Source organism: Tamandua tetradactyla, chromosome 8, assembly GCF_023851605.1.
Source record: "Tamandua tetradactyla isolate mTamTet1 chromosome 8, mTamTet1.pri, whole genome shotgun sequence".
Classification (NCBI taxonomy): domain Eukaryota; kingdom Metazoa; phylum Chordata; class Mammalia; order Pilosa; family Myrmecophagidae; genus Tamandua; species Tamandua tetradactyla.
The window spans coordinates 109,597,937-109,624,050 of NC_135334.1; the positions used below are offsets into that span (position 1 = coordinate 109,597,937).

Genomic DNA, 26,114 nt, shown 5'->3' on the forward strand with positions numbered 1-26,114 from the left:
CTGAAAATCAGATTTAAGGCACAACATATCAGGTTATGTGTACTTTAAAATGCTCTATTTTATTACACATATTTATTACACATAACCTGATATGTTGTGCCTTAAATCTGATTTTCAGGACAGTTTTCTTTTTCAAAAGGGATATGAGAATTAATTAATTTGAGTGACTTAAATGTTCTTGAATGGCTCTCAAAGCTGTTTAATCTTAATTGTTTGATTATAAATTATCACTAACTTTAATCTCTTGTCATTTTCAATGACTTTATACCAATGAAACTCCCTGCTTTTAGACCAGGTTTCGTATATTCTTCCCTCTACTCCCTCACTCTCCCCTACATGTTCTGTAAAGTTCTCCATACTTCTGGCTGCCTTTGTTGCAGTTCACTGGGCTTTTTGCCCAGTTACCAACTTTTGATACGGATGCTGGACTTTGCTAGTTCTGAAAAGCTGGTAATCTAGTTGGAGAGTTCCATGATCCCTTAGCTTCTAAAGCAGTACTGAGACACCAGTCACACGCTGGAAATAAACCTTTGGCTTTGTGGATTACAATTTACAGTATGCATGGTACCCTGGAGCAGGGCACCACCTAGTGGCAATTTCAAGTTTATTTGTTGTTATACTTTGGATTTGGATTTAACAATTCTAGTCTTACACAGCTGATGCTAGTTCTGCAAGGGACCCCAGAGATTATCTAATTACTGCCCGTCTATTTTATAAAGGAGAAAATTGAAGCCCAGAAAAATGAAATAACTTGTCAAGTTCGCAAAAGTAATTTTTAGCAAAGCCTTGACCAAAAGCTTGTCTTCCTAAATTTTTTATCTATAGTAAATGGTGTGAGGTATGTATTTAACTCTGTTTTTATCCATATAATGAATCCATTTCCCAGCACTATTTACTAAATAATCCATCCTATTCTCCTATTAGGTCTTTGTCTGTCATGTTATTGACTTTCCTTAAATGTCTGTTGGTCTTCATCTGTCCATTCATTTTCTTTCTTTTTACATATTTTTTTATTTAAGAAAACAAATGGTACACTTAGAACCACCAAAAATGGTTATCTTTGTTAGCTTAACCATAGGCGTATTTAAATAAAGTATCCATATAATCATTATAAAGCCTGTGTTTACGCAGCAAATTTCATAAACCAACTTAATATTAAGGCAACAAGGAAAAAATCTTAAGATAGCAAAGTTCTTAAATTCTAAGTATTTAACACTAATTTAGATACCGTTTGATCAGCTGCCAAAAACTGTGAATGTTCTCAAAATATCAAGTAGAAAATTCTTACAAATATGTGTTACTGTAATAATGACCTATGTTACTAAATATTTTCCTGATTTCAGGAAAGTGTGAAGATAAAGTATTTTTACAATTAACGTATGGAAATCTTAACCACCTAAAATGGATATCTAAGCTTATCCATACGCATATTAAAAAAAAATCTAAGTAATCATCCTAAAGCCTGTTTGCACAGTCAGTATGTTTGATAAACCAATTTAAAATTAAAGCAAGGAAGGAAAAAGATAAATACAGATATCAGTTACTTGGATTCTAAATATTAAACAGTGTCTTAAATACCATTTGATTAACTATCAAAACTGTGTATTCTCAATCCAGCAAATTACCTCGTTAAAACCTACTTTTCTTTGTGTTTTCAGGTATGTTCATTAGCTTCCACAGGCTATTTGATAGACAGTGTTGTTTGCCCTTTTCTTGGTTTTTAATATCAAGGTTCAAAAGATTTGGAGAATCTTTCTGTAAAAAGTTATTACAAATAACGACTTTGCTATAGTAGTGAGTTATGTTACTAAATATTTACAAATTTTTTATTTTAGGAATTTATTTTATCTAATATTACTTTAACTGCTTATAGTTCTTTTTAAACCGATTTTTAGTTGTAAAGTAGAACATATATAAAATATATGTATATATATATGTACAAAGAAAAGAATGAAAAAAAAAAAAAGCAATGCTTTTCAAAGTACACTTCAACAAGCAGCTATAGAATAGTTTCCAGAGTTTATCATGGTTTACTATGCCCTCAACTCAGATTTTTCCTTCTAGCTGCTCCAAAACACTGGCAGCTTTATCAGAGTCAAAATAATGGAATCACACAGTATCTGTCCTTTGTTTCTGACTTATTTCATATGTCCTCAAGGTTCAGCCACTTTGTCATATGTTTCGAGACATCATTTTGTTTAAATGCTGCATAATATTCCATCATATGTATATACCACATTTTCTCTATGCACTCATCTATTAATGGGCACCTGTATTGTTTCCATCACTTGGCGACTGTGAGTGGTGCTGCTGTGAACATGGGTGTGCAAATGTTTTTTCATGTCACTGCCCTCAACTCTTCTGGGTATATACTGAGTTTGGTATTGCTGGGTCATAGGGCAACTCAATATTTAGTTTTCTGAGGAATTGTAAACTGATTTCCACAGCAGCTGAACCATTTTACATTCCCACCAACAGTGAATAAGTGTTGCAATTTCTCTGCATCCTCCCCAACATTTATAGTTTCCTGTTTAATAGCAGCCATTCTTATAGATGTGAAGTGATACCTCATTGTCGTCTTAATTTGCATTTCCCTAATAGCCAGTGAAGATGAGCAATTCTTTATGTGTTTTTCATTCTTTTTTCTTTTTCTTTTTCTTTTCTTTTCTTTTTTGCATGGGCAGTCACCAGGAATTGAACCCAGGTCTCCAGCATGGCAGGCGAAAATTCTGCCACTGTGCCACTGTTGCACCACCATCTTCATGTGTTTTTTAGCCATCTGTATTTACTCTTCAGAAAAGTGCCTATTCATTTCCTCTGCCAATTTTATAATTGGCTTGTTTGTTTTTTTGGTGGTGAGCTGTATAATTTCTTTATGTACACAGGATATCAAGCCTTTTATCTGTATGTGGTTTCCAAATATTTTCTCCGATTGAGTTGGCTGCCTCTTCACCTTTTTAACAAAGTCCTTTGAGGCATAGAAATTCTTGATCTTAAGGAGTTCCCATTTGTCTACTTTTTCTTTCACAGCTTGTGCTTTAGGTGTAAAGTTTAAGAAGTTACCTCCTGTTTTCTAGATCTTGAAGATGTTTCCCTATATTTGTTTCAAGAAGTTTTATGGTCCTGGATCTTACATTTAGGTCTTTGATCCATTTTGAATTAATTTTTGTATAGGGTGTAAAGTAGGGGTCCTCTTTCATTCTTTTGGCTATTGAAATCCAGTTCTCCCATGGCTTTTTATTGAGAAGTGGATTTGGGGGCCTTATGGAAGATCAAATGTCCGTACATTTGGTAGTCAATCTCTGCACTCTTGATTCTATTCCACTGGAATAGAATCTGTCTTTGTGCCAGTACCATGCTGTTTTGACCACTGTGGCTTTAAGTAAGCTTTAAAGTCAGGAAGTGATAGACCTCCCAGTTCTCTCTTCTTTTTAGGATGTCTTTAGCTATTCAAGGTCTCTTTACCTGCCATATAAATTTGATACAGTTTTTCCAAGCCTTCAGAGTAGGTTGTTGGGATTTTTATTGGTATTGCATTGAATCTGTAGATAAGTTTGGGTAGGAGTGACATCTTGACAATATTTAACCTTCCTGTCCGTGAGCAAGGAATATCTTTATCTATTTAGGTCATTTTCTATTTCTTTTAGCAGTTTTTTGTAATTTTCTGTGTATAAGTCCTTGACATCCCTGGTTAAGCTTATTTCTAGATACCTAATTCTTCTGGTCACTATTCTGAATGGAATTTTTTCCTTCGTTGTTACCTCAGATAGGACATTGCTTGTGTTTAGAAACATTACTGATTTTTGTACCTTAATCTTGTATCCTGCCTCTTTGCTGAATTTATTTACTAACTCAAGTAGTTTTACTGTAGATTTCTCAGGGTTTCCTGAGTATAGGATCATATCATCTGCAAATAATGAAAGCTTTACTTCTTCACTTTCTGTTTGGATGCCTTTTATTTCTTTCTCCTAACTGCTCCGTGTCCTTTCATATTTAAGAATAAGGCACAAAATTAATTAGAAGTCTCTGTGTGTGAAAAGATTTCTTGACTAGTAAGTTTCATTTTAGGTGATCTCTTAGATCTAAGGGCACATGGTATAAGATCTTTCCTTTTGGGCTGTTCATCCCTTCCAGAGAGGAATCTATTAATCTTCTATATGCATAAGTCTGACTACCGGTATTCTGAAAACTGAGTGAGGATGTGGGCTAAGGGATTCTCACCATCCAGAATGTAATTTTTTCAAATAATCCCCTGCTTCCACTGTAGCATCACATTTCATCCCTCCTTTCAATTTTTTTCAGGTCATGCCTCCTTTCAGTTTTTTCAGCAAGTAGACTTCTGGCCTTTCAATCTTCTGCCGGAATATGTGCATATCACCTGGTTATATGGAGTGAAAGGTGATGGGAGTTCATTCTGGGTTTCAAAAGGTTCTTAGAGATTGTTATACTTTCAGCCAGTCCTCCTGGTTTTAGTCATATGTCATACTCCAGCATTCTGAGAAACGTGGTGCTTCTTAACTCCTCAGCTTTTAGTTCAGTTGCTCAAGTAGGCTTGCTTCTTTTTTTTTTTTTTTTTTAGAGAGAGGGAGGAAGGGAAGGAAAGACAGAGAGAAGGAAGGAAGGATGGAAGGAAGGAAGGGAGGAAGAAAGGGAAACATCTTTAAACATTTTCTTGTTTTATTATATTTTGTTTGTTTGTTTGTTTTTTACATGGGCTGGGGCCGGGAATCGAACCGGGGTCCTCCGGCATGGCAGGCAAGCACTCTTGCCCGCTGAGCCACCGCGGCCCGCCCCTAGGCTTGCTTCTTGATCACCTCTTTCCAGAGCCTGAGGTTTTTCTTTTCTTCACCCTACAGTCAGTTATTCTTGTTCATTCATTTCAAGCTTCTGAAGTTTTGGTGAAATCAGCGTCTTTCATATGCTGGTATCTCCTCTCCTGTGATTTATCCTTGTAGGTTTATGATGTCTTTTTTAATTTTCTTACGTCGTTTTAATGGGATTTTTAGAAGAGAGTGGAGATAAATGCATATCTAATCATTTGTAACCATGAGTACCTTTTCAAATAAATATTAGAATATATTTGTTCAGTTCCCCCAAAACTGTGGAAACTTTTATTAGATTTATAGATCAATTTAGGAGGTATTAGAAGTCTTTTCAGTTTTAGTCTTTTCGTTTCCATGAATCAAGATTTTAAAATGTTTTTTATGTAGGAGAGCAAGCTTTTTTGGTTAAGTTCTAGTTACTTTATAGTTTTTGTTCCTATTGTGAATGATAGCTCATTTTCAGTATTTTAAATTAATTATTGATGGCATAAACTAATGCAGTTGACTTTGATAAATTGAACTTTGATATAACATCTTTGTTGAACTCTCATATTCTAATTGCTTGCTTGCTGGTTTTGTTGGGTTTTCTGTGTAGATGATTGCATTATCTCAAGACAATGACAATTTTGTTCTGTAATACTCTATTTCTTTTTCTTGTCCTATTTCATTTATCGTAATCTGGGATTCTTAAGAGTAAGAGTAGTCATAGTGGGCATCCTTTCTTTAGTACTAATTTATTCTCAAGTATAATGTTTGCTGTAGGTATTGATAAGTGTCTATTTTCAAGATAAAGGAGCTTCTTTATGTTCTTAATTTTCTTAAATTTCTTAAAAAAATCCTAAATTGGTTTTGACCTTGCAGATGCTTTTTCACAATAATTAATATGTTCATATGAGTTTTTTTTTAATCCCCTTTTAGTCTATCAATGTGGTTGAATTTCATAGTTATTCCTATTGTGTAGATTATGATCACCTATCGTAGGTTATAAAGGGGCTGCTGGTAGAGTAGGATATGAAGGGGCTGCCAGTAGAATGTACCTGGCCCTATTATCCATACCCTAGTCCAGTTATCAGCTGCCCTAAAATATTTTGACAACCCAGTTAGGCTGTTGCTGCTTTTGTTTTTTTGGCCTTACAGTGGCAATGTAGGAGGCAATAGTAATATCAGTAATCAATACTTACTAAACTCTTTTGTGTGTTAGGAACTGTTTTTAACACTTTATATCAACTCATTCAAAGCTCACTACGGTACTGTGAGGTGCACACTACTATCTCCTCTATTTTATGTTGAGGAAACTGAGGTGCAATGATGTTAATTAAATATCTTGCGCAAACATCCAAGTCTGAATCCAGAAGCTATGCTGTTAACAGTGAACCACCTCATGGATAATCATACTTCCAAGGCAGAATGGGGAAGAGAAGTCCAACGGACTCAATTAAACCCTGTTCCAGTCTGTCCCAAATTGATGGTGCTGGCCCTTTTCTGGACCTCTCTCTCACCCATCGGTGCCAGTCTACTAACACTCAGATAGGGTTTTCAGAGTCTTTATGTTAATTTTTCAAGTTCATCATCTGTCTGTCTCCAGGTTTGGGTTCTAAGGAAGCAGCCAAAAGCATTCTGGGAAATTTTGAATGCCTCAAGGAACAGTATTTGCTTGATAAATATTGTTCCTCCAAAATATTTGTTAGTTTGGGTAGAATCTTATCCAAAACAGATAGGAGTCTGAATTTATATTTAAATTATATTTGGTAATTTCAAGTCATATCTTCTGTAAGACAAAGTTCTTTTTTTTCCCCACTATTTTCATCTCCAGTGGAAAAAATATTGGAAGACTTCTATTCTTGTCAGACCATTTAAGTTGCAAAGAGATCTGTTCAAGGTGACTCAAGAAAGAGGTCATTTATTGACATCTGTGTACTGCCACAAAAATCAAGAGATGACTGAGTTTTGTGATACCCAAATCAGTAGGCCCAGCCCTTGATCTTGAGGCTTGCTCTTGTGAAGCTTATGTATGTAGTGGAGAACCTAATAGGCCTACCTATGGGTGTGCCTAAGAGTCACCTCTGGAGGACTTCTTCTGTTGCTCAGATGTGGTCTTTCTCTCTCTAAGCCCAACTATGCAAGTGAAACCATTGCCCTCTTCCCTACGTGGAGCATTACAGCCAGGGATGAAGATTTCCCTGGTGGCAAGGGAGAAGACCCCCAGGAATGAGCCTCACCATGGGGTCAGCAATGCCATCCTGACCAAAAGGAGGAAAATAATGTAATAAATAAGATATCAGTGGCTGAGAGAGTTCAAATAGAGGCGACGGCTATATTGGAGGTCACTCTTAAGTGTGCTTTCAGGTGGACACTGCTGCCTATCATAACTTGCCAAACCCCAACCAAAACCATTCCTGCCAATCCTAAAGAACACCTTGGGCATTATATAAGATTCTACAAAGGTTCCTTGCACTAGAGTAACTCTCTAAAACCTACAACTTCCAGATGGGCCCCTGGACCAGATAAGCCCTGAAATGCAGAGAGGCCAACCCTTCCAGAACATCACCTAGTTCCATCCCCTATCCCATATTATCGATAGCCCCTTCCAATGTGAAAAAGTTAGAATGGGCATAGTCCAAACAACCCTAAAGAGTGGGAGAACGATCAAAGGTGATGGTGGAGTTTATACAGAGAAGGTCGGGTTTAACAAATGAATATGAGCACTGGATCATTATACTGATATTTCTTTCAGCTTCCAGTACCTTAGAGCAGCTAGAAGTAAAAACCTAAAATGGTAGAATTATAACCCATACCAAATTCTGAAATCAGTTCTACAACTAATTGTTGTGATGTACTTTGAAATTTGTTGTACTTTGTGAAATTCCATGTACTTTGAAATTTGTTGCTTTTATTTTTATATGTTATTTAAAGAGAAGAAAGCATATGATAGAGAAGATAGGATTTAACAAATGAGTATGACTGCTGAATTATATCAGTATTTCTGTTAGTAATCTCAAGTGTTTTGGAGCAGCTAGAAGGAAAAAAATGAAAAATCATGAAACTGTAGCCCAAACCAAACTTTAAAATCTGTTCTATAACCACTTGTTAAGATAAAATGTACATGGAAATTTATTGCTCTTTTGTATATAAAATTCACAATTTTAAAAAAGTAAAAAAAATTGGGGACAAAAAAAAAAAGCCATTGCTTATGTTAGTACAATATCATAGGAATGATGCTTAGAATTCAGATTACAGTCAGTTGAGGTATGAATAAAAGGTGAAATAATATAGCCTACTCCTTTAAGACTCTTAACTGAGTGAGAGAAGAGAAATAAACAGTTAAAGGAGTTTTCTTTTCTTTTTTTTTTTTTTTTAGGTATAAATCATTTTTATAGACTGAGAGGAAAGAACCCATAGAAAGGAAGAAATAGAAGATGCAGGACAGGATGGACTGATTACTAAAGCATAGTACCTAAGGTTAAAAAAAAGTTTCCTAGGTTAAAAAATACAGATAAGTCATAATAAGAAAGAAGGGAGGAGGGGCTATTTTAACTTTTGGAGCTCTCTCCCGTTTCTAGGCCTCTGTTCTCTATGCTGCCAAGTCATTAAATCAGGGAACTAATATTTGACTGAACACCAGACACTATCATGGATGCTGGGGGTATGTAAGTAAACAAAACAAAGTCCTTCCCCTCTTGCACCTTACACTCTAATAGGAGTTGGGGCAAGAAAAAAGAAAGGAAATTTATAAGAATATCAGATGATGAAAGATGTTGGAGAAAAAAATAGATCAGAGTAAGGAGGATAGTGAGTGCTGAGGAGGGAGAGGTTACTGTTTTTATTGGTGGGTCATGGAAGTCCTCGTGCATTTAAGCTGATAGCTGAAGGAAGTGAGAGCCGTATAGATGACTGGGGCAAGAGTATTGAGAAAATAAGTTCGGAGGCCCTGAGGCAGGAAGTTTTCTGTGATCCCCTTGGGAGAGCTTTTCTTTACCATGGCTCTTACTTTACTGACATAACCTTGTTCATACCAGTGGCTCATGGAAATCATTCACCATATCCTTCTCAACTTTTAAGTCTCTCTTGAATCCATTCATTCTTTTCTCTCCATCTCCATTCAGTCTTTCAAGTCAGACCCCCTCCATTTCTCCTTTGGCTTCATCCCTTCACCATTCTTTTTTTTCCCCACAATCCCACAGTCATATTATAAAAAGTCACATTGTATAAAGACGATCTTTATACAGTCATCTTCAAGAATCAAGGCTACTGGAACACAGCTCAACAGTTTCAGGTACTTCCCTCCAGCCACTCCAATACACCATAAACTATAAAAGGGTTATCTGTATAATGCTTAAGAATAATCTCCAGGATAACTTCTCTACTCTATTTGAAATCTGTCAGCCACTAAAATTTTTTCTCATTTCTCTCTTCCCCCTTTTGGTCAAGAAGGCTTTCTCAATCCTTTGATGTCAGGTCCCAGTGAATCCGGGGGTTTCTGACTTGTGTTGCTAGGGATATTTACACCCCTGGGAGTCATGTCCTATGTAGGGGGAAGGGCAGTGAGTTCACTTGTGGCATTGGCTTAGAGAGAGAGGCCACATCTGAGCAACAAAAGAAGTTTTCAGGGGGTAACTCTTAGGCCTAATGTTTAGCCTGTCCTTTGCAGGAATAAACTTTCATAGGGGCAAACCCTGAGATTGAGGGCTCAGCTTATTGATTTGGTTGTCTCCACTGCTTGCAAGAATATCAGAAATTCTCCAAATGGGGAAGTTGAATATTTCCTCCTTTCTCCCCAGTACCCCAAGGGGACCTTACAAATACTTCTTTATTCACTGTTCAAATTACTCTGAGATACACTGGGGCATCACACTAACCTGGACAAACCAACAAGATCTCATGCCCTATTCAAGATTCCATCTACTTACTGTGTTCAACTAAACTGACCATACAAGTTAAATTAGGTACTGTGCTACCCAAAATATAAATTTTGCACCAAATAAACATCTCTCCCTTTGATCTGACACAGAAGTTGAGGTTTTAAAATATGAACGGCATTATCCTTTACCCTGTACTCTGATTTACCTTAGTCCTATGCAGATCATATTCATTTATATCTCTAATCGAAGTCTGATCAGTTTTTCAACTTTTTAAAAAGTTCCTGTGCCCTCACCATTCTAATATATCACTTAAAAAATATAAATTGTCAATTCCCTGTTTAAATTCTCCAGGAGTTTCCCATTTATTATTTTCTGGAATAAAGTCCAAACTCCTTAACTTTACTGATAAAATCCTTTGCCCACTATTCAGTTTCTTGCTGTTTCTCCGTAGTGAACCTCTGTGTTGTCAGTTCCCAATTGTGTAGGTATTCTCTCATGATCTTCCATATTTACACACATTATGAGCTCAGCCTAGATATCTTCCCATACCTCCACAGCTAAACTGTTCGTCCTTTAAGACCCAACTTGAACATCCCCTCTTTTGGAAACTTTAACTACAATTATTTTAGGTACCCCTTATATGATTTTTCCATACCACACATCTATATTATGGTACTTATGACACTATTTTTCTGTGTGTTCCTTGGTAGACTGAAATTCTTGAAGGTACAGACTGTGTTTTTTCGTTCCTGGTCTAATATCTAGCTTAGTATCTGATATTTAATAAGTGTTCAGTTAATGTCTGTTGCATGAAAGAATAAACTTTTCTGTGTTGTAAATTATTTTTCAGATTCGATACATTTCTCAGACTCAAGGTTTACCAGGAGAACAGTTATTAAATGTGGGTACGAAATCCACAAGATTTTTTTTCAGAGAATCAGATATTTCTCGTTCTGGTTGGAGATTAAAGGTAATTCATAAAAAATATATAATATTTAGAAATAAATAATTTTTCGAAGATGCCTCAACTTTATGGATAACTGTATGGATAACCTCCATACCTATTTTTATTGTATTATATATTTTTCTTATTTTGAATTTTTATTTTTTACCCTTCTTCTTAGAGAAGAAAGCACGCTCACAGAAATTTAGCTCATTCTCTAAGCTGGCAGCATAATTATTAACTTATAGGTTTTTAAAACTTTTATGTGTAAAATTACATGTGTGAGGTATGTTTTATCTTCTCTACCCAATTCTCTGTTACTTAAGCTTTATAGGGCAGAGACTGAATCTGACCACTGATTACATTGCCCAAGTACCTAATTTATTGCTAGGATCTCTGGGATATAAGTAAATGTTAAGTGATAAACTTCACAATTAGTAATTTTTAAGGAGTTTTTTAATATATATATAAATGATGTAATATTTTTCTTGGCTCTACCAAGCTTTTCTGATTTTTTTTGTACTTTTGAAAAATACATTTTTCATAGTTACTCCTTTGATATTCCTACATGCCTTGGAATATTCAGTATGTTAAACTAAATGTGCAGGATTAAAGAAATAGAAATTTTCAAATAGTGGTTAACAATCTATTATTTTCCATCTTTGATTTATTCAATAAGACACTAGAAGAGCATGAAGCAGAGACTGGAATGAAGTCTAAAGAAGCCAGGAAGTACATATTCAACAGTTTGGATGACATAGTGCATGTGAGTACCACAGGCACACTTGGCAATTTGCTATGCTTAAGATTTGAATTGTCAAGGTTGCCAAAGCGCATTACTCATTTTCTCACTGACTGTTGAATGCTCACTGTTTTTCAGCTTTTCAAACTAAATTGATAAAAGGTTTCAAGCTTTAGGATCTAAATTAAATTTGTCTTAGTAAATTTTTAATATACATTGTGCTCTTTTTTAGTAAAAAAAAGCAGTTTATTTAAAAGGAAAAATCTAAGTTAATGAATTTCTTTTCCCTGTATCTCATTAGAAAAGATATTTGTTTATTTAAAAATATTTTTTCCTGTTTTGAATTACATGTGGTACCTGAAGACATTTTGAGGATTTATTACACTCAATAGTTCTTTTTCATTTTTAAGTAATTGTAGTTCATTGTTCTTTTCAGTGTTGTGAGAATACATTTTCAACTGTAAAACTTTAGCATATACTATCCTGTATGGTTTAGTTTTTACTTGATGACTCAATTTATTATTTCTTAGGTGAACACGGTGATGGATTTGGAAGGAAGTGATCTTTTGGCTGAGAAAGCAGATAGAAGAGAATTTGTTAGCCTGTTGAAGAAAATGTTGCTCATTGATGCAGATTTAAGAATTACTCCAGCTGAGACTCTGAACCATCCTTTTGTTAATATGAAACATCTTCTAGATTTCCCTCATAGCAGCCAGTATGTTATTTAAAAAATCTTTTAGTGATTTCACAGTTTCCTCTCCCAAGTTACATTTTAGTTTTCATAACTTTAGGTTCTCTTCTCTTTTGAGTCCTGCAAATTCCATTTTTCATCATCCTTCACATCGTTGCATTCCTTTTTCCTTCTCTTTCTTGTCAGCAATGTGGAAGGGAAGGGTTTTTTTTTGGTTTTTTTTTTAATAAGCTTGTAGAGAAGAATATATGCTCAAATACAGAAGGTCTTATTTCTGTGAATTAGAATTAGTGGGCAAATTCTTGTGAATTCTTTGATTCCCGGGCCTTATGTTTATGAGATAAAGGGAATAAAAATAAGTAACTTAAACTTTTAGTATCATAAAATACTTAAAAAAGAATGAAGAACACTGTTTTAGTTTCCTAAACTGCTTAAAGTGGATACCGTGAAATGCATTGGCTTAAGCAATGGGAATTTATTAGCTTATGCTCTGAGACCGAGAAAATGTCCAAATCAAGATGATGCTTTCTTCCCAAAGACTGCCTGCCAGCAATCCTTAGCTTCTCTTCCACATGGCAAGGCACATGGCGACATCTGCTTGTCTCCCTTCTCTTCTGAGTCAGCTTCTTACTTCCCTGGGTTTCTCTTTCTCTATATTCATTCTCTTTATAAAGGGCTTCAGTAAGAGGATTTAAGGTCTACCATGGGCTACTCCTTAACTGAAGTAACCTCATCAAAAGGTTCTCCTATAGATTTACTCTCACAGAAGTGGATTAGCTTTAAGATCATGATTTTCTGGGGTACATACAGTTCTTAAAACGCCACAAAGACATAGGGTTGAGCTGATAATCCATTATTGTGAATTGTCCTTAAAATTAGTCTTTCTATAAAGCCCAATTATATATTTTTTCCAAAACGTTGAAAATGTACTAATGGTTTTCACATACTAAGGGCTTTGAAAGAAACATGATAAACACATACTTGATGTCCTCAATTTAGGGGTGTGGATGTCTAGAAATAATAGAAAATATTATTTAGGGTAGGGGTCATAAAATTATTGTTTGCTAACTAAAAAACAGTTACTGTTTAACTATTGTCAAAAAAAAGACATCGTGTTTCAGCTGTAAAAGATATAGTTTTACTTTCTTTGAAATCTGATCTTTTCTAATAGAATTTCCTGGTGGAAATATCGGGAATAAACAGATTAAGTACAATTCAAAGAAGCTTTATTTTTGAAATTATTTTATTTAATTTTGCAATATAAATTAATTTTAAATTACTGTATGCATTTAAAATAATATTATAGTTAACTTTCTTTTTTTTCCTTTGGCAGTGTAAAGTCCTGTTTTCATATTATGGATATTTGTAAGTCCCATCCAAATTCATGTGACACGAATAATCACAATAAAACTTCACTTTTAAGACCAGTTGTTTCGGGTAGTGCTACTAATCTGACGGCGAATTTCACTAAAATTGGCACATTAAGAAGTCAGGTAAGATGGTATAATATTTAATAATTTATACCCCTTTTTTAAAATGATAATACTGAAGAATACAAAAGTTTGATTTTGGCAGTTAGAAGTTACAGTGTTGGTGAGGTCTTATTACGGCTATTCTGTTGAATCTCTAATATTTCAGATAACAGTGGGAACATATCTACTAGAATTCATCTTTTTCTTTTTTTCTTTCATTCTCTTCAGTATCTTTCACCTGCCCTTCTATGTCACACCTCTACCTAAAAATTAAAATGATTTTTCTGTTAAGTAGAAACTATCTTTTAATTTTACTTTGGTCGACTTGTTTTTATGCTCCTTTCTGGCCCGTTTTTATCATAAATTTTTTATTTTAAGAAATATATTTGCATTCCATTTATATTGCATGCATGTGGCAATTAGAAGACTGTTCTGTATAATACAGTATACATTGATCATTTCAGGCATTAACCACATCTACTCATTCAATTGTACACCATGGAATACCTCTGCAGGCAGGAACTGCTCAGTTTGGTTGTGGTGATGCTTTTCAGCAGACACTAATTATCTGTCCTCCAGCTATTCAAGGTATTCTTCCATTTCAATTATTTTGATTTAAGGCATATATTATTTTTAAAAACAAATGTAGGTATGTATTCATTAAATGTACTGCATGTTTTTTGCTACATATTATGCTATATTTGATTTTAATTAAAGCAATTCAGTAGTCTCTATACCAGTAACACTCATTTCTTGGCTGGTACTCCATTGTAATCTTTATTAACAAAATATGGGTCATGACAATTATATTTTCTGAAGAGCCTAACATGATAAAATACGTTAATAGAAATGAATGAGCTTGGAAAGTTGTGCGAGTCACAAAAGGGTAAAAGAAAAACAAAAGAAACAGGAAAAGGTGGCCCAACCAAAGAAAGAAGAAAAAAAATCTATAAAACACTGTAAAAGAAGACCAAAATGTGGACATACCAAACAAAGTCTTTAAAATACTGATCTTAACAGTGCTTAAGGAAATGAAGGAAAATGAAAAGAAAGAACTCCAAGGTATCAGGGAAACAATTAATGAGCAACATGAGAGTGTTAGTTAAAGAGACTGAAATTTTAAAAAGGAACCAAACAGAACTACTGGAGTTGAAGACCACAATAACTGAAATGAAGGATGCCCAGGAGGGTTTCAAGTGCATGGTTGCTGGCAGAAGAAAGAATCTGTGAACTTGAAGATAAGATACTTGAAATGCATCAGGCTGAGGAGCAGAAAACAAATAGAATTATTAAGAATGAAAATAGTGGGGGGAAAAAGTGAAAATTAAAAAAGACATTTCTAGGACACTATCAAGTTTATCGATTTACACATTATAGGAGTGCCAGAAAAAGAAAGGAAGAGACAGAAGGAATATTCAAAGAAATAATGAAAGAAAACTTCCCAAACTTAGCAAAATACATGAATATGCACATCCAAGAAGTCCAGAGACCCCCAATAGGATAAACATGAAGAAAAATATATACCGTCATATATTGATCTCACTATTGGATGCAAAGGACAGGGAGAGAGTTCTGAAAGCTGCAAGAAAAAAGTTGCATAAAGGAAATCTCAGATTAGGTAGCAGGTTTCATCAGAAACCATAGAGGCAAGAAGGCAGTGGGCTGAAGTACTTAAAGTGCTGAGAGAAAAACAACTGCCAAGACTTCTATATCTGGCACTACTATCTTTCAGAATTGAGGAGGAGATTATGACATTCTCAGATAAGCAAAAGCTGAGAGAGTCCACCACCACCAGACTTGCCCTACAAGGAATGCTAAAGGGAACTCTCCAGGCTGAAAAGAAAGGACACCAGACAATGACTCAAAGCAGCATAACGAAATAAAGACCTGTAGTAAAGGTAACCATTTGGATAATTATAAATGCCAGAAATATTGTATTAAATTGTTTGGTATATAATTTTACTGCTTACTTCCTACAGGTGCTAAAATACAAATGCATAAAAATTACTGATAGAGCTAGTTTTGACATATATTGTACAGAGATATGTGGTAACAAATACAAAATAAAAAAGATTGGGGGTGAGAAGGGAAGAATTGAGGATAAAAAAGGTATGAGACATTGAAAGGCTAAATAAAATAGCAAAATGGCAGAAGACAGTCCTGAATTATCAGTAGTTACTTTAAATGTAAATGGATTAAACTCTCAAGTCAAAAGGCAGAGAATGGCAGACTGTATTTAAAAAAAGCATGACTCAACTGTATGCTGTCTGCAAAAGACTCACCTTATATTAAAAAATACAAGTAGGTTGAAAGTGAAGGATGGAAAAATATTTACAATGCAGGTAGTAACCAAAAGATAGCTGGGGTAGCTATATTAATATCAGATTAATAGAGACTTTAAATAAAAAATAGTTACAGAGGACAAAAATGGTCATTATATACTGATAAATTGGAGTAGTTCAACAAGATATAATAATTATAAATATATATGCAGAGCCCCAAAATATATGAAACAAATACTGACAGATTTGAAGGGAGAAATTGATGGTTCTACATTAATAATAAGAGACTTTAATATACCACTCTCAGTAATGAATAGAACATCTAGTCAAAAGATCAATAAGGATGTACAACATTTGAGTGATACTCTAAACCAGCTAGACCTAAGAGATGTATATTGAACACCTCACTCAACAAAAACAGAATACACATTCTCAAGTGTACAAGGATCATACTCCAGGTTAGACCATATATAGGTCACAAAACAAGTCTCAATAAATTCAGAAATATTAAAATCACACAATACATATTCTCTTATCACAATGGCATGAAACTGGAAATCAGTAACTAGAGAGAGAAATGAAAAATCAACAAATGTGTGGAAATTAACCACCACATTCTTAAACAATCGATTAAAGAGGAAATCACAAATGAAATTAGAAACTAGCTTGAAGCAAATGAAAATACAAATAGCCAAATTTATGTGGTGTGGTGAAGGTGTTGCTGAAAGGAAAATTTAGAATTCTAAATGCTTACATTAAAAAAGAAGAAAGATATTAATTCAGAGACCTAATTTAAGAATTGAAAGAACTAGAAAAAGATGAGCAAACTAAATGCAAAGTGAGCTGATGAAGGAAATAACAAAGGTTAGAATGGAGATCAATAAATAGAAAACTAAAAACAGTTCTGTGAATTAAAACAAAAGTTGGTTCTTTGAAAGAGTCAGCAAAATTGACCAACCTTTAGATATACTGACAAAAGGGGAATACAAATAACTAAAATCAGAAATGAAAACGGGGCTATTATTACCAACCCCACTGAAATAAAAAGGACTGTAAGAGTATATTATGAACAACTATATGCCAACAAACTAGATGACCTAGATGAAATGGACAAATTCTTAGAAATACATAGAAACTACCCGTGCTGACTCAAGAAGAAATAAATGATCTCAACAAACCAATTACTAATAAAGAGATTGAACCAGTCATTCAGATTTCCAGCAAACGAAAACCCAGGACCAGATGGCTTCACAGGGGAATTCTACCAAATATCCCAAGATTTAACCTCCAATTCTGCTCACTCTTCCTCAAAATTTAACTCCGTGATTCATTGTACAAGGCCAATATCATCCTTACACCAAACCCTGATAAAGATATCACAAGAAAAGAAAACTATAGATGTCAAAATCCTCAACAAATACTAGCAAACCAAATCTAACAGCATATTAAAAGAATGATATGCTGCGATCAAGTCAAAGTTATCCCTGGTGTGCAACATAAGAACACCTTTTAATGTGATACACCACATTAACAGTAAAGGGAACAAAACATACGATCAGTTCAATGATGCAGAAAAGGTGTTTGGCAATATCCAGCACTCCTTCTTTTTAAAAACACTTAGAACACTAGGGATAGAAGGGAGCTTCCTCAACATGGTAAAAGGCCTATATGAAAGGATTACAGTTGACATCTTAGTTAACGGAGAATGACTGAACGCTTTCCCTCTTAAGATCCAGAAGAAGACAAGGATGCCCACTATCACCGCTGTTTATCAATATTATGCTGAAGTTCTTGCCAGAGCAGTTAGGCAAGAAAAAGAAATAGATACATCCCTATTGGAAAGGAAGAAGTGAAAGTTTCCCTATTTGCAGATGTCATGATCCTATATACAGAAAATACTGAAAAATTTCCAACAAAGCTCTGAGAGCTAATAAATGTATTCATTAAATCTAGGCTAATAAGTAAATTCTGCATAGTTGCATTGTATAAGATCAGCACTCCAAAATTGGTACTGTTTCTATACACAAACAATGAACAGTCTGAACAAGAAATCAAGAAAAACATCCATTCACGATAGCAACTAAAAGAATAAAAAATCTAGGAAGAAAGCTAATCAGGAATGTAAAGAATTGTACATAGAAACCTATAAAACTGTACAAAAAGAAATCAAAGAAGACCTAAATAAGTGGATGGGCATTCCGTTTTCATGGATTGGATGACTCTATATTGTTAAGATGTCCTACTCAAAGCAACTTATAGTGTCAGTTTAATCCCAATAGAAATTCCAGTGACCTATTTTGCAGAAATAGAAAAGTCAATCATTAAATTTATATGGACGGGGAAGTTACCCTGAATAGCTAAAGCCATCTTGAAAAAGAAGATTGAAATAGGATTCACACCTCCCAATTTTAAAACTTATTACAAAGCCACAGTAATAAAAACAGCATGGTAAGTACGGGGATGTGGGCAGATACATATAGACCAATAGAAACTAATTGCAGCTCAGAGATCAACCCTTAGCTTTTTGGCCAACTTGTTTTATACAAAGTGGCAAAGACCATTCATTTGGGAAAGAATTGTCTCTTCAACAAATGTTGCTGGAAAAACCGTATCTCCATTTATAAAAAAAGTGAGGGAAGAGTCCTACCTCACATGATATATATAAATCAACTCAAAATGTATCAAAGATTTAAAAGTAAAGAGTCAAACTCGGAGAAGAAAACATAGGAAAGGATATTCAGGACCTTGGTTTAGGCAAAGCACAAGCAACAAAAGAAAAAGTAGAGAAGTGGGACCTCATCAAAATTAAAACCTTTTGTGTATGAAAAGACTTAAGAAAGTAAATAAACCTGCATGATGGAAAAAAATATTTGGAAACCATTTATCCAATAAAGGTTTATATCCAGAATATAAAAATAAATCCTCAGCTTAACAACAAAAAGAGAAACAACCCAATGTAAGAATGGGCAAAAGACCTGAACAAACATCTCTCCAAAGAAGAGATACAAATGTCCAGAAAGCACATGAAAATATGCTCAATATCTTTAGCCATCAGGGAAATGCACGTCAAAACTGCAATGAGATACCATGTCATACCCTTTTCAATGGCTGCCAAAAAACACACCAGCGAAAACAGAAATAAGTATTGGAGAGAATATAGAGAAATAGGAACTCTCATTCATTGCAGGTGGCAATGTAAAATGGTGTAGTCACCGTGGAAAAGTTTGGCAGTTCCTCAGAAAGCTACGTATAGAATTTCCATAGTATCCCACTACTAGGTATATACTCAAGGAACTAATAGCAGGGGCTGAAACAGATATTTGCACACCAGTGTTCTTAGCTACATTATTCACAGTTGCTGAAAAATGGAAGTAACCCAAATGCCCATCAACTGATGAATGGATAAACAAAATGTGGTATATATACCATGGAATACTATTGAGTCGTAAAAAGGAATGAAGTCCTGATAGAGGTAACAACATGGATGAAGCTTGAAAACATCACATCGAGTGAAATAAGCCAGATACGAAAGGATATTGTATGATCTTAATGATTTGGAATGATTAGAATAAGCAAATTCACAGAGTCAGAATCAAGAATATGGGTTACCAAGAACAGGGTGGGGATAGGGAGTGGGAAGTTAAGACTTAAAATATGTGGTGTTCTTATTTGTAATATATAAATATCTTGGTATTGGATGATAGTGATGGTAGCACAACATTGTGAATATAAACAGCCCTGATATATTTATCTGAATACAATTAAAAGGGGGAAATATTAGATTATATATTGTAACACAATGAAAATTTTTAAAAAATGTATCCTTGGAACTTCACTACACAATGAACCCTAAGTTAAACTGTGAATATAGTTATGGTACAGTTATTAAAATGTGCCATCATCAGTTGTAACAAATGTTCCATACCAATGTCAGGTGTTAATAATTGGGTGGCATATGGGAATCCTGTATTTTATGCATGATTGTTCTGTAAACACTCAATTTCTCTAGTAAAGAAAACAAACAAAAAAGATGATCTTGAGGTCCAAAACTGGTCTGTGAGTGTTTGTGACAGTGACCTGTGGCTGGTTTTTGAAAATAAAAATGCCTGTTTCATAGGCACAGTCAGCGCTCTTTAAGATGCTTTCTTTTTTCTTAGTTTTTCCATAGCTGTTTATTATAAAATTTAGAAACATAGAGAAGTTGAAAGAATAATTTTAATAGAATTGTTTTTGTATGTTGTGCCAGTTTGAAAGGATGTATGTACCCTAGAAAAGCTGCATTTTAATCCTAATCCCATTTTGTTAAGTCAGCCATTCCATTTCTGGTATATTGCATTCTGGCATTTAGCAAACTAAAACAGGTTTCGGTACCAAGAGTGGGGTGCTGCTGTGGTTTGCAGATACCAAACATGTTGGAATGGCTTTTTAAATGGATAGGGGACAAATCTGGAGGAATTGTGAGAAGCCTGATAGAGAAGGCCTAGAATGTTTTGAAGAGAATCTTGGTAAAAATGTGGACTCTAAAGATACCTCTGACTAGGCTCTAAACAGAAATGAGATGTGTGTCATTATAGACAGGAAGGAAGGCGATCCTTGTTTTAAAATGGCAGATAATCTGGCAAAGTTGACTAGTGGCTTTGGCTGGAAGGCAGACTTTAAAAGCCATGAACTTGGATATTTAGCAAAAGAGATTTCCAAATTAAATGTGAAAAGTGTAGCCTGGTTTCTCCTTGCAATTTATAGTGAAATGTGACAGGAAAGATAAACTGAGAACTGATACAAAGAAATCAGAAACTTGGATACAAAGAAACCAGAAATTGAAGTTCTGAAAAATTCTGGGCCTCTAGAAAGGGAGACCCGAGAGAAAAGTTCCCTGTGAGGATTTAAACAAATGTGGAATCAGCCAGCCATTTCAGAGAAAGCCAGGCTCGGACATGGAGTTATCCAGGAAGGATTTGTGAAAACTCCTTATATCTGATGGGCATGATCCAAGGCTAGAAGGCCAATTAGAGTGTTGTCGGATCTATATAAAGAAAACCATTGCCAGTTGGGACTGAGAGGGACAGAGAAGGAACACGGAGGAAAAATAACTTCAGAGGCAAAGCCATTGAAGCTGGGATCTGGAGTCAAGAAGCCTTGGGCCAGGAGAACAGACCCACCCAAGCACATGGAGAGGGTGAGTTTGCCCCAAAGGCAGATGGGCCTCCCACCTTGTTGCAGTGAAAGAGTCATGCCTCCTCAGGCCTTGGAGAGGGCAAAGAACATATCTTGGGGTTTGGAGAGAGCCTGGCTGCCACCACATGGAGGGGTTGAGTGTGTGCCCTGGAGATGGCAGAGAGCGTGTGTGTGGCCCTGATGCTTGGAGAGGGTGGAGCCAAGAAAAAGGTGGTCTCCCCAGTGTCCACCTAGGTCGCATTCAGAAAGACAGGCCTCTGCATAGGCCCTTGGAAAGGGTGGGACTTCTGCTTTCTAAAGCCTCGAAGATAAATGACTCTCAGACTTTGAAATCTATTGGACTTTGCCCTGTGGGTTTCCGAAGCTGCTTGGGTCTGGTGACCGCTGTGTTCCTTCCTCCCTATGGAAATGGGTATATGTATCCTATGACTGTTCCTCCTTTGTATGCTGGCAACAAATAATTTAACTTGGGTTTTTACATGTCCAGAGCCAGAGGATAATTTTGTTTTAGAACGAACCATGCCTGTAACTAACTTTGATAGGAGTTTTTACTGTTTCTAATTTTGAATTTCATTTGTATTGCTACTGAAATGGTTTAAGATTTTCTGATATTGTGATGGAATTGATGTATTTTGTATATGGGAAAAACGTGTCTTTTTTAGGGTTCAGAAGATGGAATGTGCAGGTTTGAAAAGATGTATATACCCTAGAAAAGCCATGTTTTAATCCTAATCCCATTTTGTAAAGGCAGCCGTTCTGTTTCTGGTATATTGCATTCTGGCAGCTAGCAAACTAAAATATATGTGAAAATATATTTAATGAAATGAAGCAATGAAAGAATTGTCTATCCTAGATTCAGCAAGTGTTAACATTTTGCCATATTTGTTTACTCACTTTATCAATCTAGCTATACATCTTTCTATTGCATATACATATCATTTGAAAAGAAATAGTAAACTTTATATTTCACCTTTAAATATTTCAGCATTGTGCACCAATTTTTTTTAGATCAGTTACCATTTAGGAGGTATTTAAAAAAATACGGTTTCACTTAAATGAGTTTATATTTATACCAGCAAATAGTTTCTTTGGTTCTGATAATTTCTCCTATCAACCAAAATTGGTTTGAGGGTCACACCCTTTTGGTGCGTTGTATTTCATTAAGATTTAGAATAGCAACTATTTTTTAGAGCCTACCTTCTATATGTAGCAAAAACTTAAGAGACTTAAATATATTTTAAACAGGGTTGAGCATAATTCTTAAAATACTTCCTTGAAGTTAGACAAATTTGTATCTTTTTGTGTGGCTTTTAATTGATAAAAGGTTTGTAGCTTTTCTCTATATAACAACTGTATGAGTGGTTTGTAGTAAGGATAACAAAAAAGGAACAGACACTTTCAGACTCATTAACCCATGAAATGTCAAGAACAATACTTTTGATTAAATTAATAGTAAGACAGCAAAATGTTTGTTATGTAACAGGTGCAATTGCAACAGAAACATGTCAGGCTTTGTTAAAAGTTGTTTTGTTTTCATTATTTCTCATCCTAGTATAGTATCTGTCTTAGAAAGGAAAACTTCCTCTAATTAGTGTTAGCATCTCCGTAGAACATTTCAATATTGGGCTTTTCACTCTGCCTTCACTTGCATCCTCCTCTTCACCCCCACCATCATGTGCTAATTCATTAGAAATATTAAAAAATTATTATTGGGCAGCTGATGGGTGGCATAGTATCATTTTTATCTGCATTTAAAAATAAATTTTATATCTATTCCCTATTTGGATTTTTCTTTTTTTGCTTTGAAGCTATAATGCTTAGGGTCAGCATGCATTTTATACATTTTAGCTATTGTAGATATGCTATGTAAGTATAGACATATAAATATTATTATTCATAATATTGTGCTGTTTCTTTTAAGTATAGAAGACTTAGCTACACCTTTATTTAACAATTCTGTGTAGATTTTGCATATTAAACAATTAAACAAGCATTTTAGATTATTTATCAGTCTGAAAAGTTATTTATCCACCTCTATATGAAAAGTGCTATTTCAGAGTCAAATGCGTTCCATCAAAATTCTCTTCTGTAGTACTAGAGCAGTCTTGATAAGCTTTTGTGCCCACATTCCAAGCATTTGAACAAATCTAAATAGAGATAGAAGTTTTAGCCAATCTAATATTAGTATGGAAAATTAGAATCTTAAGCTTCTCTTGGATTAGGGGAGAAGATAATAGAAGAATACTTCACATCTTAAGGCCTTGCTCATGGAGAGAATTTAAGGACAAGATGATTTTTGTTGAAATTTAAGAATTCTTTCTATCCTTTCATTTTTGTCAAAGGGAGTTCTCCTTGTTTTTCTGAAGATATTATCTGTTGCTGTAGTATGTCTATAAGCCTGAGTGTTCTTATATTCCATTTTGAGGGTTATTTGCTGATCAAGATACGCTTTTTTTTTAAGGGTAAGAAGATTTTTGTTATAATTCATAAGGTAATGATTCATTAGGTAATTTTTAACTCTTTAGGTAGTGCTTAGAGGGTAGAAGGACACCCTGGCCATAGGTTAAACGCTTCTGTGAAGTAAATAAACACAAAATAATTAGCATTCTTCTCAAGATTAGCACTTACAATATATTTACGCAATGAAAACTTTCAGATTATTTGGAAAAGAAAATAATTACAGTATTTTCTCTTATGGCTGGTCACAAATACCTATGATTTATTACATTTATCCATAAACTAGTTAAATGATGTATCATTTCATATTATAAATGTATTATAAATGTAAATAAAAGTATTTCCTATTATTTCGTATATTTCAGTATTCCAGCCCATATTGAAAATACTAGCAGTTGCTAGTATAGGCTGGAGTTATAAAGCAGTGAATTCATTGTCCTTTCTGATCTTGGGGAATTCCCAGTAATCCTATATGTCAAATCTGTAAATTTGGAGTGATACTATTTTGCTGTCTCAAAGTTTAATATCATAAATTTTAATATTTGCAGAGTGATTTGTAATGTATAAAACAGAAATATTAACATTAACAAGATTAACATGGCTGATAATTCTGCTTTCTAATTTTCCTAGTGGGTAATCAAAGAGGTAACATGTCTATCCTGGAGTTCTAACATCTCTCCACTAGGAATACTAGTTGATTAAGTAACATTGGGTGAAACTTAGTTCTGTTTCTATCATCAAATTAGGTAGAAATTTTGCTTTTCCTTTAGAGGTTGAATTTTTCTTCCTTCATCTAAGCCATTATGCCATTGAAGTATGACATTGTGGTACAATCTTTTTTCTCTTTAAGAAGAAAATACTAAGCATAGCTAAAAGTTTATGTGAAAAGATGAGCATTTACACTGCTAGGTGATCAGGATGTTGAGCCAGTTTCACGTTTCCATGTCCTTTTTCATAGTGACAGAACTCTTTGAAAAGGAAAATAAACTACAATAGCAGACTTTAAAAGAAAATGACAAGCTTCAGCTAGAGATTGCTACCTATTTTAGTTTGCCAAACCCCAACCAAGACCATTCCTGCCAGCCCTGAAGAACATCTAGGGCTTTAACTGAGATTCTACAAAGGTTCCATATGATAACTTTCCAGAAATCTGCAACCTCCAGATGGGTTCCTAGGCCAGATAAGTCCTGAAACCCAGAGGGACCAGTGTCTCCAGAACATCAACCAGTTCCATCCCCTTATCCCATATTGACAGCCCCTTCCAACATGAAAAAGTTAGAATGGCAGAGCCCAGATAACCCTGAAGATTGAGAGAAAAACCAAAGGAAATGGTGGAGTTATACACAGAAGGTAGGGTTTAACAAATGAGCATGATTGCTGAATCATTATATTGATATTTCTTTGAGTCTCTGGTGTGTCAGAGCAGCAAGAAGTAAAAATCTAAAACTGTGAGACTGTAACCCATACCAAACTCTGAAATCTCTTCTATAACTAATTGTTGCCAGGTGCTTTGAAATGTACTGCTTTTTTTGGTATATATGTTATTTTTCACAGTAAAAATAAAAGGAAAGGAAAAGTTTCAAAGAAAAATAAACGATTGAGCCTTTCAGTAGTCATTGAAAGCATGGAAAGAGTAGCTTTATGACAATGTTTGGAAAGATGTGCCACAAGGTACATAGGAAATGCCTCATTTTTCTAATGCATTCCTTTGTTTTATGAAAATTGTATATTAGGGAATGGTTTTATAATTCCAGTCAGAATATTAGCAGTTCTTTAGGTTTAAAACATTTTTTGTAAGGTAAATAAGAGGAAGACTTTTGCTTTTATTTGAGAATGGATCTTTTCTATTTCATAGGTATTCCTGCAACACATGGTAAACCCACTAGTTATTCAATAAGGGTAGATAATACAGTTCCGCTTGTAACTCAGGCCCCAGCTGTGCAGCCACTACAGATTCGACCAGGAGTTCTTTCTCAGGTTGGTAATATTCATTACTTTTGCATATATGCTGTCCTCCTTATATACTAGTAGAGGGGACTTGTCCATTTGTAATATATACCTTTGCTGTTAGGAATAAATAAAAATGACTTGGATGGGGTCTCAATCCTTCAGAGATTATTCACTTTAACTTTAAAGTTATTAGGAGTTACTTTAATCTGTTTTTGAGTTTAGTAGAGATGAGTTTCTTATCGCTTATTAGTTTTTTGTTTTTGATGGGGCAGACATGGTCTGGTAGAACACAGCAGATGCTGCTACCTGCCTGGCAACAGGTAACACCCATGGGTCCTGGTGCTACTACACTAACTTCTGAGGGCGTGGCTGGTTCACAAAGGCTTGGAGACTGGGGGTAAGTTTTTTTAAAAAGTACTTCTTTGTGAATAGTTTGCAAAATAGGTCTTGGTTCAGAAGAGGTTCAGTTTTTCTTAACTTTCTCCCTAGGAAAATGATTTCACACAGCAATCATTACAACTCAGTGATGCCACAACCTCTCCTAACCAATCAGATAACTCTATCGGCTCCTCAGCCAATTAGTGTGGGCATTGCACATGTTGTCTGGCCTCAGCCTGCTACTACCAAGAAAAATAAACTGTGCCAGAACAGGTTGGTATTGGTACTTAACCTTTCTTCTGCATTTTGAGAATTAATCTTTAAAATAAATTTTGCATGTAC

General features: G+C 34.9%; 1 protein-coding gene across 4 annotated transcripts in view; it reads left to right on the plus strand.

Annotated features, from left to right (window-relative positions):
• The window catches only part of HIPK3 (homeodomain interacting protein kinase 3), a 142,468-nt gene that overhangs the window by 108,219 nt on the left and 8,135 nt on the right, over positions 1–26,114 (plus strand). For all 4 annotated transcript variants that reach the window (XM_077114357.1, XM_077114360.1, XM_077114358.1 and 1 more), the window contains exons 4-11: positions 10,533–10,652; positions 11,305–11,391; positions 11,898–12,082; positions 13,392–13,551; positions 13,995–14,118; positions 25,300–25,421; positions 25,667–25,791; positions 25,884–26,045. In XM_077114357.1, coding sequence (XP_076970472.1) covers positions 10,533–10,652; positions 11,305–11,391; positions 11,898–12,082; positions 13,392–13,551; positions 13,995–14,118; positions 25,300–25,421; positions 25,667–25,791; positions 25,884–26,045 — 1,085 coding nt within the window. The remainder of the gene's footprint in view (positions 1–10,532; positions 10,653–11,304; positions 11,392–11,897; positions 12,083–13,391; positions 13,552–13,994; positions 14,119–25,299; positions 25,422–25,666; positions 25,792–25,883; positions 26,046–26,114) is intronic.